The 14,914-nt window shown below is 61.3% G+C and overlaps 1 protein-coding gene across 4 annotated transcripts in view; it reads left to right on the top strand.

The window, feature by feature from the left end:
* The window catches only part of LOC144719317 (uncharacterized), a 72,256-nt gene extending 57,871 nt beyond the window's left edge, over positions 1-14,385 (top strand). For 3 of the 4 annotated variants that reach the window (XM_078595152.1, XM_078595154.1, XM_078595155.1), the window contains 9 exons: positions 953-1,107; positions 1,397-1,533; positions 2,041-2,144; positions 2,611-2,692; positions 2,814-2,925; positions 3,512-3,614; positions 7,675-7,791; positions 9,803-9,862; positions 11,715-14,385. In XM_078595152.1, coding sequence (XP_078451278.1) covers positions 953-1,107; positions 1,397-1,533; positions 2,041-2,144; positions 2,611-2,692; positions 2,814-2,925; positions 3,512-3,614; positions 7,675-7,791; positions 9,803-9,862; positions 11,715-11,804 — 960 coding nt within the window. In that variant the 3' untranslated portion in view covers positions 11,805-14,385. The remainder of the gene's footprint in view (positions 1-952; positions 1,108-1,396; positions 1,534-2,040; positions 2,145-2,610; positions 2,693-2,813; positions 2,926-3,511; positions 3,615-7,674; positions 7,792-9,802; positions 9,863-11,714) is intronic. The other variant, XM_078595153.1, reaches the window with a different exon arrangement.
* The last annotated feature ends 529 nt before the right edge of the window (positions 14,386-14,914 follow it).

Here is a 14,914-nt window from a genome sequence, read left to right as displayed (position 1 = left end):
TCACCCAGCCACTTCCCTCCCACTCACCCAGCCACCCAGCCACCCACTCACCCACTCGCCCACTCGCCCACTCACCCAGCCACCCAGCCACCCACTCACCCACTCACCCACTCGCCCAGCCACCCACTCACCCACTCACCCACTCACCCACTCACCCAGCCACCCAGCCACCCACTCACCCACTCGCCCACTCACCCACTCACCCACTCACCCTCTCACCCACTCGCCCACTCGCCCACTCACCCACTCACCCACTCACCCACTCGCCCACTCACCCACTCACCCAGCCACCCACTCGCCCACTCACCCACTCGCCCACTCACCCACTCACCCACTCACCCACTCACCCAGCCACCCACTCACCCACTCACCCAGCCACCCACTCGCCCACTCGCCCACTCACCCACTCACCCACTCGCCCACTCACCCACTCACCCAGCCACCCACTCGCCCACTCACCCACTCGCCCACTCACCCACTCACCCACTCACCCACTCACCCACTCACCCAGCCACCCACTCACCCACTCACCCAGCCACCCACTCGCCCACTCACCCACTCACCCACTCGCCCACTCACCCACTCGCCCACTCACCCACTCGCCCACTCACCCACTCACCCACTCACCCACTCACCCACATGCTGCATTGCCACTTCCCTCCCACTGCTGGGCTGTGGGACTCCCTCTCCCATCGTCTCTTTTACCCAAAGCTCTTGCGACAGTCTTCTTGCTCGGCTCAGCACACGCGAGTGCTGGCTGCTTGGCGCATTTGGCCTTTGGGCCCGTGCTCAATAACCAACAACGATAATAAAGACACTCAAAAGTAAAGCTCTGCTTTCAAATTCACCAGAATCCCGCGAATCAAAACTTTGCGACCGATCGCCCGGAGAGCGGTTTTTGTTTTTGACCGCCAACGACCTCTCATGACCCCCGCCCCCCACAATGCACCAGGACGACGCGGAGGAGTGGCGGCAGTTCCAGGCCGATCTGCAGGTCGCGGTGGTGATCGCCAACGACATCAAGGAGGAGGCGGAGGAGGAGGTGGCGTCGCTCAGACGCCGCCTGCAGGAGGCGACCTCCGCCGGCCCTCTGCACGACGGAGCCAGGTGGGTGACAGCGGCAGGGCCCGGCACGATCCCGGCACGATCCCGGCACGATCCCGGCACGATCCCGGCACGATCCCGACGAGGTTCGAGCATCAAATAAATTGCCGCCGCGGCGGAACGGTTATCGCGCGTGCGACTTTCGCATCCAGATGTCGATTCCATCTCCCGGCGTGGCGCTCGAAACGATAACGGCGCAAGTCTCCCTCTAACCTTGATCTCGGCTCGCCCGGACGCACCGCGCTTCAGTCGATGAGGATGCTGAACGAGTGCCGTGGTTTGGCGCCACCAGGCCGGAGGAGACGGCGAGCGGCGGGCACAACGGGACCGTCGGCGATGGTGCCGCGACCCCGGCGCCGGCGACGCGAACCCGGCCGAGTCCCGGCGCCGCCAATCCTAAACCCGCGCCGAAGCCACGGGGGCCCCCAGGTGCCGCCACACGCCCCCCCCCCTCCCCTCACCACGCGTCACACAGGTTCACTGTGGTCAGTCGCCCCCTTGTCTCTCTGCTATCGCTACTGGCATGGTTACAGTTCCCGTGAACTTCACTAATTGATTCCTCGAACCCGTCATGAAGACTGTCATCCACACAGTGTACAAGCACCAGACTGCAGGACACAACAACGCACTCGCTCAACAGTCTCGCTCGCTCACACACGCACACACCCACTCATCCGCTCCCCCACCCACCCACTCACAAACTCGCTCGTTCACTTTGCTCAAGTCAAGAAAGACGACTAACTATTTTCTCTTACACCCTTCAATCGTGCTGCTTGTTGCTGGCCACTTGGCATTTTGGGAAATTGGGATCCGCAAGTGTTATTTAAACATTTAAAAAGACTTGGGGTGGGTGCGCGTGTGGTGTGTGTGGTGTATGTGGTGCGTGCGGTGCATGTGGTACGTGTTGTGTGTGTGGTGCGTGCGGTACGTGTGTAGGAAACCGCGATGAGGTTGGCGGAGCGGCTAAAGGTGGGAGCCCCTCCCCAGCCCTGCCCGGCGCCGGCAAGACCCCCCCAGCCGCCACCGTCGCCCCAACACAGGTGGGCGCTCGACTCGGGGGGGGGGGGGGGGGGGGTCCAGTCTAGCGGGTGACCCGAGCAGTTGGCAAGAAGCAGGCTGTGTGTGCGCGGGGCGCGTACCCGCGGGGCGCGTACCCGCGGGGCGCGTACCCGCGGGGCGCGTACCCGCGGGGCGCGTACCCGCGGGGCGCGTACCCGCGGGGCGCGTACCCGCGGGGCGTGTCTGTGCGTGTCCCAGCGCGGTCGCAAAGATGGACGCGAGGGGTTCCGTCGCTCCCGTGGCTAAACCGGCCAATCGGCTGATGCAACGTGGCTGCCAATGTTGGGGAGAGAAATAAAAGAAACATTCCACCGTGCGTGGAGACGGGACGGGGAGCAGCAGCTCGTGTCCGACCACCGGGGGGTGCGTGCGGAGGGGGCCGAGCGCACGACGGGAGGGGCACCGCGATCGTCCCGCTAACGAGTGTCGCCCGTCCCCGTCCTGCAGCAGCGTCCCTCCCACAACGGCTCCGCTGCCCCGTCCTGGTCTGCGCTGCCTCTCAAGGAGAGAAAACCGAGCGCTTCCAACCGTGAGTTCTGCTCCCGACGCGATTCAGCGCCACCTGCGCCCCCCGGTGCCCCCCGCACACACAGCGTTGTGCCCGACGGTTCTGAGACGCCGGTGTGACGCTTCTCTTCCTCCGTCGACAGGCGCGGCCCAGGGCGGGGAGCGGAGTGACGGTGCCCCCCTCTCCCCCGGCGTCTCCCCCCCCGCGTCGCAGTGCGGCTCCCCGACGGGCTCCACGCCGTACGGCACCCCCAGGTACGGGGTGCTTTGGCGCGACACCGCCGAGATCACCGCGACGTGATGATTACCGCATTCGACGCGTTCACCGCAGCACCGCGATCACCACGATCACCACGATCCCCACTCGGTGACCCAACGACTCACGCCGCCGTGGGGGCTGCGTGGGTGGCTTGGTGAGCGAGCGGGGAGAGAGTGAGTGATTAGTCGCCTGTCCCGGATCGATCGGTGCCGCCCCCCTCCCGCCCACCGCGCCGTGTGGCCGGTGCTTTGTAGTCGTCCCGCGGCCGTGTTGCTCGCTGACCTTTGCAGCCCCCCCCCCCCCACCCTCAATAATCGCACATCTATCAGCTGTGTTGCCTACACACGTGAGGGTACGTGTGTTCTTCGGATGGAATGGTGGCAGCGTGGTTAGCGCACTGCGCTGCGCTACGGACCCAGGGAATTTGGTTTCTAGCCACGGCCGCACCGGCGGTGAACGTCTGAACCTGTCCAAGGGCCTCCTTTAAGTCAATTCTGCCTCCAACGAATACCCGGCAACCGATGTTGGCGTTGTCCACACCGCCGGCTCTCGTGCCTAACGGCGCGTGCGTGCCGACCGCAGGGACGAGCACGGCGACCCGCTGGCCGAGCTGGCGCGACTCTACGGGGGCTCCAAGCGGAACGCTCTGCTCAAGTGGTGCCAGAAGAGGACTCAGAACTACTCGGTGAGTGCGGCGCTCCGCTCGCGTCGCTGCGCGGCGTCGGAGCACGATGGGGGGCCTGGGGGCCGGGGTGACGCACGGATTGGAACCCGTGCCGCCCCTCGTGTCCCCTACCCCCTCGGCCACAGCTCCTCCACGCAACACAACTTGGGCCCCCTCCCCTCCCGACTCGACCCGCAGCCCTCCCACCCCTACACTAACCGTGCCACCCGCCCCCCCCCCCCCTCCTCATTGATTGGCGGCGCTCATTACCGCCGCTGGAAAACCCAAAACGGGAGCGGCTCGATTGGGGCGACTTTGGCGCCCGTCGGGGGAAGTATTCTTCCCTCAAGCCGCAGGAGACGCTCCTCCGTGCCGATTACCGAGAGAGTCGCCGGATCGCTCGCGGGGATTCGTGTTCGGGGAAAAAACTCCACAACACCTCGTGCAGAGACGTCCACACACACATCCACACACACACACATCCACACACACACCCACACACACACACATCCACACACACACCCACACACACACCCACACACACACACATCCACACACACACCCACACACACACACATCCACACACACACCCACACACACACACCCACACACACATCCACACACACACCCACACACACACCCACACACACACCCACACACACACCCACACACACACCCACACACACACACACACACACACCCACACACACCCACACACACACCCACACATACACCCACACACACACCCACACACACACCCACACACACACCCACACACACATCCACACACACACCCACACACACACCCACACACACACCCACACACACACACCCACATACACACCCACACACACACACATCCACATACACATCCACACACACACCCACATACACACCCACACACACACCCACACACACACACACATCCACACACACACACACCCACACACACACCCACACACACACCCACACACACACCCACACACACACACGCCCACATACACATCCACACACACACACATACACACCCACACACACACCCACACACACACCCACACACACGCCCACACACACGCCCACACACACATCCACACACACGCCCACACACACACCCACACACACACCCACACACACACACGCCCACACACACATCCACACACACGCCCACACACACATCCACACACACATCCACACACACACCCACACACACATCCACACACACACCCACACACACACACATCCACACACACACCCACACACACACACCCACACACACATCCACACACACACACGCCCACACACACATCCACACACACGCCCACACACACATCCACACACACATCCACACACACATCCACACACACATCCACACACACACCCACACACACACACATCCACACACACACCCACACACACACACCCACACACACATCCACACACACACCCACACACACACCCACACACACACCCACACACACACCCACACACACACACACACACACCCACACACACCCACACACACACCCACACACACACCCACACACACACCCACACACACACCCACACACACACCCACACACACATCCACACACACACCCACACACACATCCACACACACATCCACACACACACCCACACACACGCCCACACACACATCCACACACACACCCACACACACATCCACACACACATCCACACACACACCCACACACACATCCACACACACACATCCACACACACACACGGCAACACGCTGGCTAGTCTCTCATAGTGTAAAAACGACGTCAACTTGGAGCGCTGCGCTGCCACCGGCGCACGGCGTGGTGGTGACGTGGCGGTGACGTGGCGGTGATGTAGCGGTGACGTGGCGGTGACGTGGCGGTGACGTGGCGGTGATGCCCACGAGCTCTTTTGGCCTTTCGGAGCACCGTCTTCTGTGGGCGCCCCCGTGGCACCGTGAGCAGAGGGCAGCGCAGCAGCGGAATCCATCAGCCCACACTCACCAGCTTGGTGAAGTGAGGTCAAATCACCCCCACAGCGTGCCGCACAGCGCGGACAGTCCCACAAACTGGCAGCGGATGAACAAAGCGGCTGTGCGCGTTACGCAGCGTGCGGCCGTGCTGTTGCTGCTGCTGTTGAGAGGGGAACATTTGCGTGCTGGTTGAGTGACCCAGGTGGGCCGCAAAGCTAAGTAGTAGATGTTTACAATTTCCGCCATTGGCGATGAGCGCGTTGATCGGTCCGCATGCGATGATCGCCGAGGCATCGCGAAGTACGATGTTTATTACACGTCCGTCCACGTGTGCGTGCGAGCATTTCACGGAGTTCGCCTTTCCCGTTTCGCGGGCTCCGTGTTTGGTGCGGGCCGCTCCGCTGCTAGACTCAAGAGGCCTACGCGTGCGTCCCGAATGCCGGCGGGGTCGGGGGAGTCACCGCTCGTTTAGCGCCGCGCGCGAACGCTGAGACCTCCGCTGAGACCTCCGCTGAGACCTCCGCTGAGACCTCCGCTGAGACCTCCGCTGAGACCTCCGCTGAGACCTCCGCTGAGACCTCCGCTGAGACCTCCGTCGCCACCGTGGCGCCCTGCTGCCCCCCAGCCCAAGCAGGAGCTGAAGTCGCCAGGGTGATAGCGGCCGCGGTGATGGCGGTCGTGGTCACGGTGGTGGTGGTAGTGGTGATGGTAGTGACGGCGCTGGTTGGTGGCAGTGGTGACAGTGGTGGTAATCGTGGCGGCAGTGGGGGTGAGCATGGTGGCGGCGAAGGTGGTTGTAGTGGTGGCAATGTTGGTGCTGGTAGCACCAACATTGGGTGGTGGTGGTTGTATATATTTTTTTTATTTATCCCCTTTCAATCTCCTCCACTTTGTCTCTTTCCACGCGTTCATTTGTTCTGCTCCATCGACCTACACGAAAATGGCATATTGACATTTTCCTCAACAGTTTAGCCACGACACATCAAAGTGGGGGGGGTGGAGGGGGTTGGGGCATCGATTGTTGTGAGATGGTGAGCCCTGGCACGGCGGGGGGGGGGGGGGGCAGATGGCCGGGAGCCTGGGGTGGGGGTCGGGGGGGTGGGGGTGTCGTGGTAGCCGATCGTGGCGAGCGGTACAGCCGCCAACATTGGTCGCACCGCCAACGGAGATTCAGGGGACACGGCCGCCACCGTCCTGGCGACGATCGTCCCGGCCCCATCGCTCACGGAGCCCCCCGGGGGGCGACCCCGGCCCCCCCCCTCCACCCCCCCAACGAACGATGAGGCCCGCACGATCCTCCCGGCGGCGTCTCCGACATTTGCTGGGTCAGAGGTCATGCCGTGGTTGGGTGGCGGACGAGGAGGTTGGGGGGGGGGGTAATGCGGGACGGCGATGAAATGAAAGGGGGATGATGGAGATCGAGGTGGCGGAGAGTAAATGGATGAAGGGGAGGTTGATGATGAGAGAGGGGGGGGAGGTTGGGAGAATGAGAGGGTGGGATGGTGGAGATTGACGAGTGATGAGGGTGCGGGGAAGGAAGGGGAGCGATGGAGGGTGGGAGGGGGGGATGCGATGGAGGAGAGTGGTGGGTCAGCGTGGCGAGGCTTCATGATCCTCGGTCGAGGGGGTGGTTTTGTTTCCGTGAGCCGCGCAAGGCGAGCGAATCTTTTGGGGTTCACGCTGATCTTGCCGAGCGCCGCCGCGTCGCGTCACCGCCTCCGCCCCCTTCCCGCCCACCGCCATCGGCGGCGCGCGGTCGCCCGGACGCCGGCGCCGACCAGGGTCGCCAGGCACGACACCCAGGGCTCGATTCCCGCCGGCACAGTCCGGCAACGCTGCTGTTGGGGCAGTTCTTTTGGCACCCCAGCCACATCCATCTCTCGCCTGATTCTGTCGGGCGAGACTGTGCACGGCGGCGTGCGTGGCGTGCGTCGTGTCAAACACGTGCGTGAGCCGCGCGTGGTGCTCGCCACACGCCCTTCAGTTAGGGCACAAAACACGAACGCGTGTGTGTGTGACGTCAAATCACGTGACCCGTGTGTGTGACGCCAGCAGATCTCGCGCTGCCGCCGTGTCCTCACGTTCCCCCGTGCCGCCCCCCCCGTACAGAACGTGGACATCACGAACTTCAGCAGCAGCTGGTCGGACGGGCTGGCGCTGTGTGCGCTTGTGCACTCCTTCCTGCCGGCGCACATCCCCTACGCGGAGCTGAGCAGCGCCAGCAAGGTGCCGCTCTCCCTCTCGGTCCGGCCACACCATCTCCCCCCCCTGCTCCTGCCCCATTGTGCCCTGACCCAATCCTCTCTCTCCTCCTCTCCTGTCCTAATCTCTCCCGTCTCATCCCATCTCACCCTTGTGGGAGACGGGGCTCCTAGTACAGGTGGGGGGGACCCTGCTTCCAAGTCTACCCCCCCAACCCACAACCCCCCCCCCCCCCCCCGGACTTCCCACCCGGTTGGTTTTGTCCACCGCATCTGCCTTACTTGCAGTGGTGCCCAGGTGTGACTGGGAGATTCCAACACAAAGCCGGGGGGGAGGGGGGATAAGGTGAGAGGGTGACTGGGCCTCCCCTAGGTCGACTCTTTCTGTGCGGCTCTACGGGGGCGGGGATCCCTGTGCGTGGCCTCAAAGTGCATTTAACCCCGGCGTGACCTCCGCGGTGAGGTTATCGACATTTATTTGTGAACGCCGGCTGTTATTGTTGTTGATTGTGTCCGTTTGTGCGCGCATGATTGTGCGTGCCAATGCGTGCGATTGCACGCTTGGTTGTGTGTGTACTTGTGTGTTGGTATGCGAGTGTGTACGTGTCGTTGTGTGTGCGTGTTCGTGCGCGCAGCTCGCCAACAGCACTTTCTCTCATCGTCAACACAGGCGGCCACGTGAAGGATGTGTTGCCTGAGTGTAGTTGTGTGTGTCTATGTGATGGCGCATCAGCCATTCATCTCAGTCAGTCAAGCCATGGCACCTGGGTCTGTCCCGTGACCTCCTGCCTGCGGGCGTTCGACATGTCACGTGGCCTCAAAGTGCACATAGCCTGGCACAGGCGCCGTGGTGACGTCACTTCCACTTCGTGACAAATGGCGGTTGTTGTTGTTGTCCCTGATTATCTATGTGCAATTGTGCACATCTTGATTACGTGCAGGTGATTATATCTGTGTGTCCGCTCGTGATTGCGTGTGTCTGTAAGTGATTGCAGTGGTATCTATCTGATGTGATTGAGTGCAGGTGAGTGTTTGATTATATTTGAGCAATTGTGTGCGTCTGTACACGTGATTGTGTGTGATTGTGTACTCTGATTGTGTGTGTATGAATGTAAGTGCCTGTGTGTGTATGAATGTGAGTGTTAGCGCACAGGTGGTGCATCAGCCAGTCATCTCGGTCATCTCGGTCAGTCGACCTGTGGCACCTGGGTCTGCCCCGTGACCTCCTGCCAGCGGGCGTTCGACACTTCACGTGGCCTCAGGGTGCACATGGCCTGGCACAAGCGTCGTGGTGACGTCACCGCCACTTAGTGGCGAATGGCGGTTGTTGTTAGCGCACTGCGCTATGAACCCGGTGACCCGAGTTCGTTCATGGCCAACACCGGTAACGAGTATTTGAACCGGTCCTGGGCCCTCCCCGAGGTCAACTCAGCCTCGACTGAGTAACCGATGTGGCGTGCATACATCGGCAGCAACAATTGCGGCCGGGCGTGGTGCTGGCCACCCACCCCCTCGTGTATTGTGTGCCGTGCCGGCCTTCATCGGTGCTCGCTAACACCACTTGCCCCAAAAGTATGGTAAGGCTGTAGGGCGCATCTTTGTCTTTGTGTTTCGACTGCTCGGCTCGTTCAATCGGCCTCGTGCCATTGTTGTGCGATTGAGCAGAGCGGCAGAATGCCGTGCCGTGCCCCGGAATCCATAATCACCGGCTAGCAGCAGCCACCACCACCACCACCATCGTTACCGCCGTTATCATCATCATCATCATGGTCGTTATCATCGTCCTCATCGTCGTTATCATCATCGTCGTTATCATTGTCACCGTCATCGTCCGCACGTCGAGAAGCGACCGTCGCCATCTCCATTACTATCCAGCGGCATCGTTGACGTGAACTCCAGACCGGATTCGACTTTCTGGGTCTCGTCAAGCTCGTTCGACACGTGGTGACAGGTCGTGTTCGGGCGCTCCGCAGTGAAGCAGAGAGCGCTCGCGGGCGAGGAGTTGACGCTCGTCCACCGTGTTCTCTCTCCGACAGAAGCGGAACTTCACGCTGGCATTCGAGGCGGCTGAGAGCGTTGGCGTCCTGACGACCCTGGTGAGTGTGGCGTGACCCCCCCCCCTCTCACCACGTCCGTGCGGTAGACTCCCTGTGGCCGCTGCGATGTGAGAATCCGAACGCGTGCCCAGATGATGCGTTTGAGGTTCTGCTCAGCGCTGCATTTCTCACCGAACATTTTTCGGCATCGGTGCTCGGGACCCATCGCTCGGTCGAGCGGGGGTGGGGGAAGGTGGAGGTGGGGGGGGAACACGTCGGTTCCCGACTCTCCGTCGACTTGTGCGCGAGCGCGGCCCCATCCGTGCCCTGGTTGAGCCTCCCAGAAATGTTGTGGCTTTACAGGAGGGGCCCCCTTGCCCAGCCGCCCCCCACAGCCCCCACGACCCGCGGCGAGGCCCTACCGCGGGTGACGCAGCGGCGAGCGGCGCTGGGGAGGGTTAAGGCGTCCGTGCCCCCGCACCGCTTCCCGACTCCGCGTTGACCTCGGGCGAGGAGAGACAGAAACAAAGCGCGCAGCTGGGCCGTAAGCAACCACCGGCGTGGTGAGCAATCGCCCTGGCCCTCGGCCGACGATACCCGCGGAAGAGTATCGTCGCCGTAGTTTGGTTATTGACGATCAAAAACAGCCGATCACTGCACCGGACGGTGTCTGGGTTCGATACCCGCGGAGGGGTCAGTGGCGTCTGGTCGCACGGCCGACGGCGTTGTCTCCCCTATGACTGGGACTCGCTCACCCCCCTTCCCCCCCCATGGCCCATTGTCCTAGGCCACCACACTGTGTGGTGTTCGGCTTCCCTCAACACGGCTGTGGTGCTGTGCATCACTCTCTGCCGCTCTCTGCCTCGTGCGCTCTCCCTCTCGCTTCCTCGCATTTTTTCGCTATCTCGCTTTCTCGCTTTCTCTATAGAGCGCAGAGGCTTCACTCTGTGAGCCACGAAGCACGCAGCCTCCTCCCTCCTCCTCTCTCGTCCACCACACCGGGAATTCCCATGTGTCTCCCACCAGCCTGGAGGAAGGCCGGCGAGGAACTCCGGCCACACCCTGGCAGAGACGGAGGCATCTGGAAACGCCGAGGCTGCTTGGGCAAGCAGCAGCAGCATCGCTCCCTCGATCACCTTCTCCCTGTCAATTGCCCGCTCTCTTTTATCTCCAGCTCTCTCGCTCTCCCACGCTCTCCCACGCTCTCTCTCGCTCTCTCGTTATCCTCACCGCCGCCGCACTCCCTGGTGATCGCCGGCACCCAGTAACGGTTGCCGCAGCAGATAAGTCGCAGCACCCACCACCGCCACTTCCTGCAGCCGAGCGGCGGCGGTGCGGTCGCCGCGTCCGATAAGCCCGGCCCATCCCTTGGCCGCCGCCGCCGCCACCGCCGGCCTCGGTAAACAAACTCACCACCGGCCAAATGGCGATCGCTACTCGTTTGGTGAGGACCTCGACGGAGTCGTAAATCTTCACCGTCGCTCCGCCGCCCACCGCGCGTCATCATAGGCGGTGATCGATCCACTGCTAGATGAAGGCGCCAGCGACTTGATCGTGGCTGTTGTATGTTTAATTTGTCAGGATTTGTTTGGGGATGTTGGAGAATTTGGATGACGGTGGCGAGACCGACGGGAGAGATTCCAGCATGAGAGAAACAAAAACTGTAAATACTATTTGTGTTAAATATTCACAGTCGTGTATTCAGCTTAGCCTCTGTCAAATGAACATGGAACTCCACCACTGACGATGGGGATGATGATGACCATTGACCATGGCTCACTTGAGGAGGGAGAAACTATGACTGGGGTCTTTGAATCTGTGTGTGCATCCTGCATGTGTGTGGGATGTGTGTCTCGCGTATGTGTGAGTGGGACACGTGTGTCTTGACGCGAGTCCACCCCGGGTTTTGCAGGACGCTAATGATCTGGTGCACTCGGACCGGCCCGACTGGCAGAGCATCATGGGATACGTGACGTCCATCTACAAGAACTTTGAGACGTGAGGCAGCGGCGACCCCGTGGCCCGGAGCCGACCTGGACTCCTCACGCGGACGACCAAACCTACCCTCACTTTGGTGACCTGTTTTGTCCAGGTCTCGTGAAATGTTGACGAACTGCATGCTTCGTCACCTTGGTCACCACCCCCACCTCACCTTCGGTGGCCACCTTTACCTCTGCTCACTTCGTCACTCGGGTCGCTGGCGGTGGGGGGGGGGGTACCGGCCAGTTGTGGACGCCGTGGGTCCCCCACTAGCACCCCCTCCGCCGACTCATCCCCTTCTCCGGGAACCCTGACTACCCCTTGACGTCCCCAACCTCGCGGAGGTCAAGAGGTCGCGTGGCAAGGACTGGCGCGGCGCGTCTTCGTACGAGAGGCCTCAATCCGCCGGTGACCCCCCGCCCCCCCCTCCACCACGATTGAGAGACGGGGTCGTTCGGGGTCGGCGCAAGTGTGACACGGCACACCTGGGGAGGGGGGGAGGGGGGGGGTGCTGCTGCTGCAGCGTTGGGACGGGAGCGGAGGCTGTGGCCGCGCACGGCAGGAGTTGGGGTGGAGGTGCGTGATTGGCCACGTGTGCAATGCGGGACGGAGCGTCGTGGAACCCCCCCCCCCCCCCCGGGGTGTTCGAACCGACGGAATTTACAGCCTCCCTCGCGCGCTCCGCTCCACAGCGGCGGCGAGAGAGCAAACGGCGAATACCGAACAGATTATGTAAAGTTTACTAAATATCCATATACACATGGGTGCGTGTGTGTGGGAGAGAGGGGGGAGCGGGGAATGGTGGCGCCGCAATTACCGCACTGCGCCGCGAAGCGTGGTGACCCCAGTTAAAATCCTGACCCTGGCTCACGTAAGTGGTGGGTGATATTTAAAGCAGTTTTGGGCCATCGCTAGGTCGACTCAGCCTTAAATGTGTATCTTGTGTGGTGTGTAAATATCAGTACTGGGGAGACAAAGGCGGGCGGGGCGTGGTGCTGGTCGCACACCGTCTCCTCCTGTGCCACGCCAGCCTTAATAGGAGCTCGCTAACAGCACTTTCGCCAACAGTCTGAACGGCTGCACGGGCGGTCTTAGAGAGAGAGAGAGAGGACGCTTATACATGCGGGCAGGGGGCGATGTGGTGATGAGATGGAAGTCGGACTTGGCCAAACAACACTGCCCAGCTCTTCTCTAGTAGCTACACACGGCCACACACGGATACACACTGAAACACACAACTACACACGGATACACACGGATACACACAACTACACATGGCTAAACACAGCCACACACGGCTACACACAGCTACACACAGCTAAACACGGCTACACACGGATACACACAGCTACACACAGCTAAACACGGATACACACGGATACACATAACTACACACGGATACACACGACACACGGCTACACACGGATACACACAACTACACACGGCTACACACGGCCACCCACAACTACACACGGCAACACACAGCAGCCGGTGGACCCCAGCTGTGCCCGTGCTGTGAGGCACGAGCTGAGTCAGGAAAGCCTCGTAGAGAGCCTCGTAGTGAGCCTCGTAGTGAGCCCGTAGAGAGCCTCGTAGAGAGCCTCGGGAGAGAGGAGAGGGGAGGGTCCTCCCCCCTAGCAATGTGTGGGCAGTCCCATTCCCATCGAGAGCCCGGCCTCGCGTGGGAGTAAGCTGCAGAATCTCGGAGGTGATAGACCCCCCAGCACCACGCTTTTAGAGGGGGTGCACCAGTCAAAGCGCCGCACAGATGTATTCAGGAATCTCACGCCGCACAGATGTATTCAAGGATGCTCGAGTGACATTCCAACATGTGTGGTACTCCATTGACGTCACCAGCGGAGGTCCCGTGACCGCAGGCCGAGTGTGACTGCTGCGTGGTTCAGGAAACTCGGAGACTGGGACTCGCCGTCAGGGAAGCGCATCCTGGGTGTGTGGGTAGACACGCAACAAAACACGAGCACCGTCGCACACCTCTCCTGCCTTTCGCATCCCTCCACTTCGAGGACACAGGTGGTGTGACCATCATCAGCCGCATCAGAAACGACACCAGACCGACACGGGCTGCATCTCCTTCGCGAGTTGGGAATTATTGACACGAGCCGCGCAGGAGTGAGACTGTGGCCGTGCAACTCACACTGCGGACCGGATAGTAAACTCGTACAGACTCGCAGAGGCGCATAGCGATGCATAGAGACACACACAGAGATTTAGTCGCGTTAATGGCAAGCGACAGGAGTGCGATCGTGGCCACATTCTGGACCAGATAATAGCTGCACTGTGGTCTGCGCTCCTTCAACGGAGGAGGAGAAATATCGAAACGACACGAACGCTCTCCTGAAGCCCTCTGCTCGTAGCGAGCCGACCTCGACGTTGGGTATTTAGTTCCTGGACAAATTGCTGCTGCTGCTGCTGCTGCCATCTCGGCCAGAACAAATGGGGGGGGGGGGGGGGGTAGCTGCGAGAGAAGAGCCGCGCGTGTCTTGGGGTCGCGTCTCTCTTGGGTCGCGTCTCTCTTGGGTCGGGACCCTGCAATGATGCCACTGCTAACGCCACGCGTGTTCATTAAACATGATTTCTTTACAGCGCGTGGTCGTGTTTCTCTTGTTCGACGCGGACTTAAACAAAATGCTGTGTCGCCCTCGCGTCACCGTTTCCAGACGAGCCCGCGCTGGCTGCGTCACGTAGCCCGCATGTCCAGCCACCGCATGCCCAACAGCCCAAGCAGCTGCTGTTTGACCGGATAGAGAGCGCTTAACGGGTGTGGCACGGGCTAGAGAGGAAGTGGAGCTGATGTGTGAGTGTGGGAGTGGCACGGGCTAGAGAGAAGGTGAAGCTGATGTGTGAGTGGGTGGGTGAGTGGCACGTGCTAGAGAGATGGACTGATGAGTGAGTGAGTGTGGGAGTGGCACGGGCTAGAAAGGAGATGGAGCTGATGAGTGAGTGGGTGAGTGGCACGGGTTAGAGAGGAGATGGACTGATGAGTGAGTGAGTGGGTGAGTGGCACGGGCTAGAGAGGAGATGGAGCTGATGAGTGAGTGAGTGGGTGAGTGGCACGAGCTCAAGAGGAGGTGGAGCTGATGAGTGAGTGAGTGAGTGGGTGAGTGGCACGGG

Source organism: Lampetra planeri, chromosome 6, assembly GCF_965212315.1.
Source record: "Lampetra planeri chromosome 6, kcLamPlan1.2.h2, whole genome shotgun sequence".
NCBI classification, from domain to species: Eukaryota; Metazoa; Chordata; class Hyperoartia; order Petromyzontiformes; family Petromyzontidae; genus Lampetra; species Lampetra planeri.
Note: the sequence above shows the minus strand (reverse complement) of the source record. Positions and strands in the feature narration are given on the sequence as shown.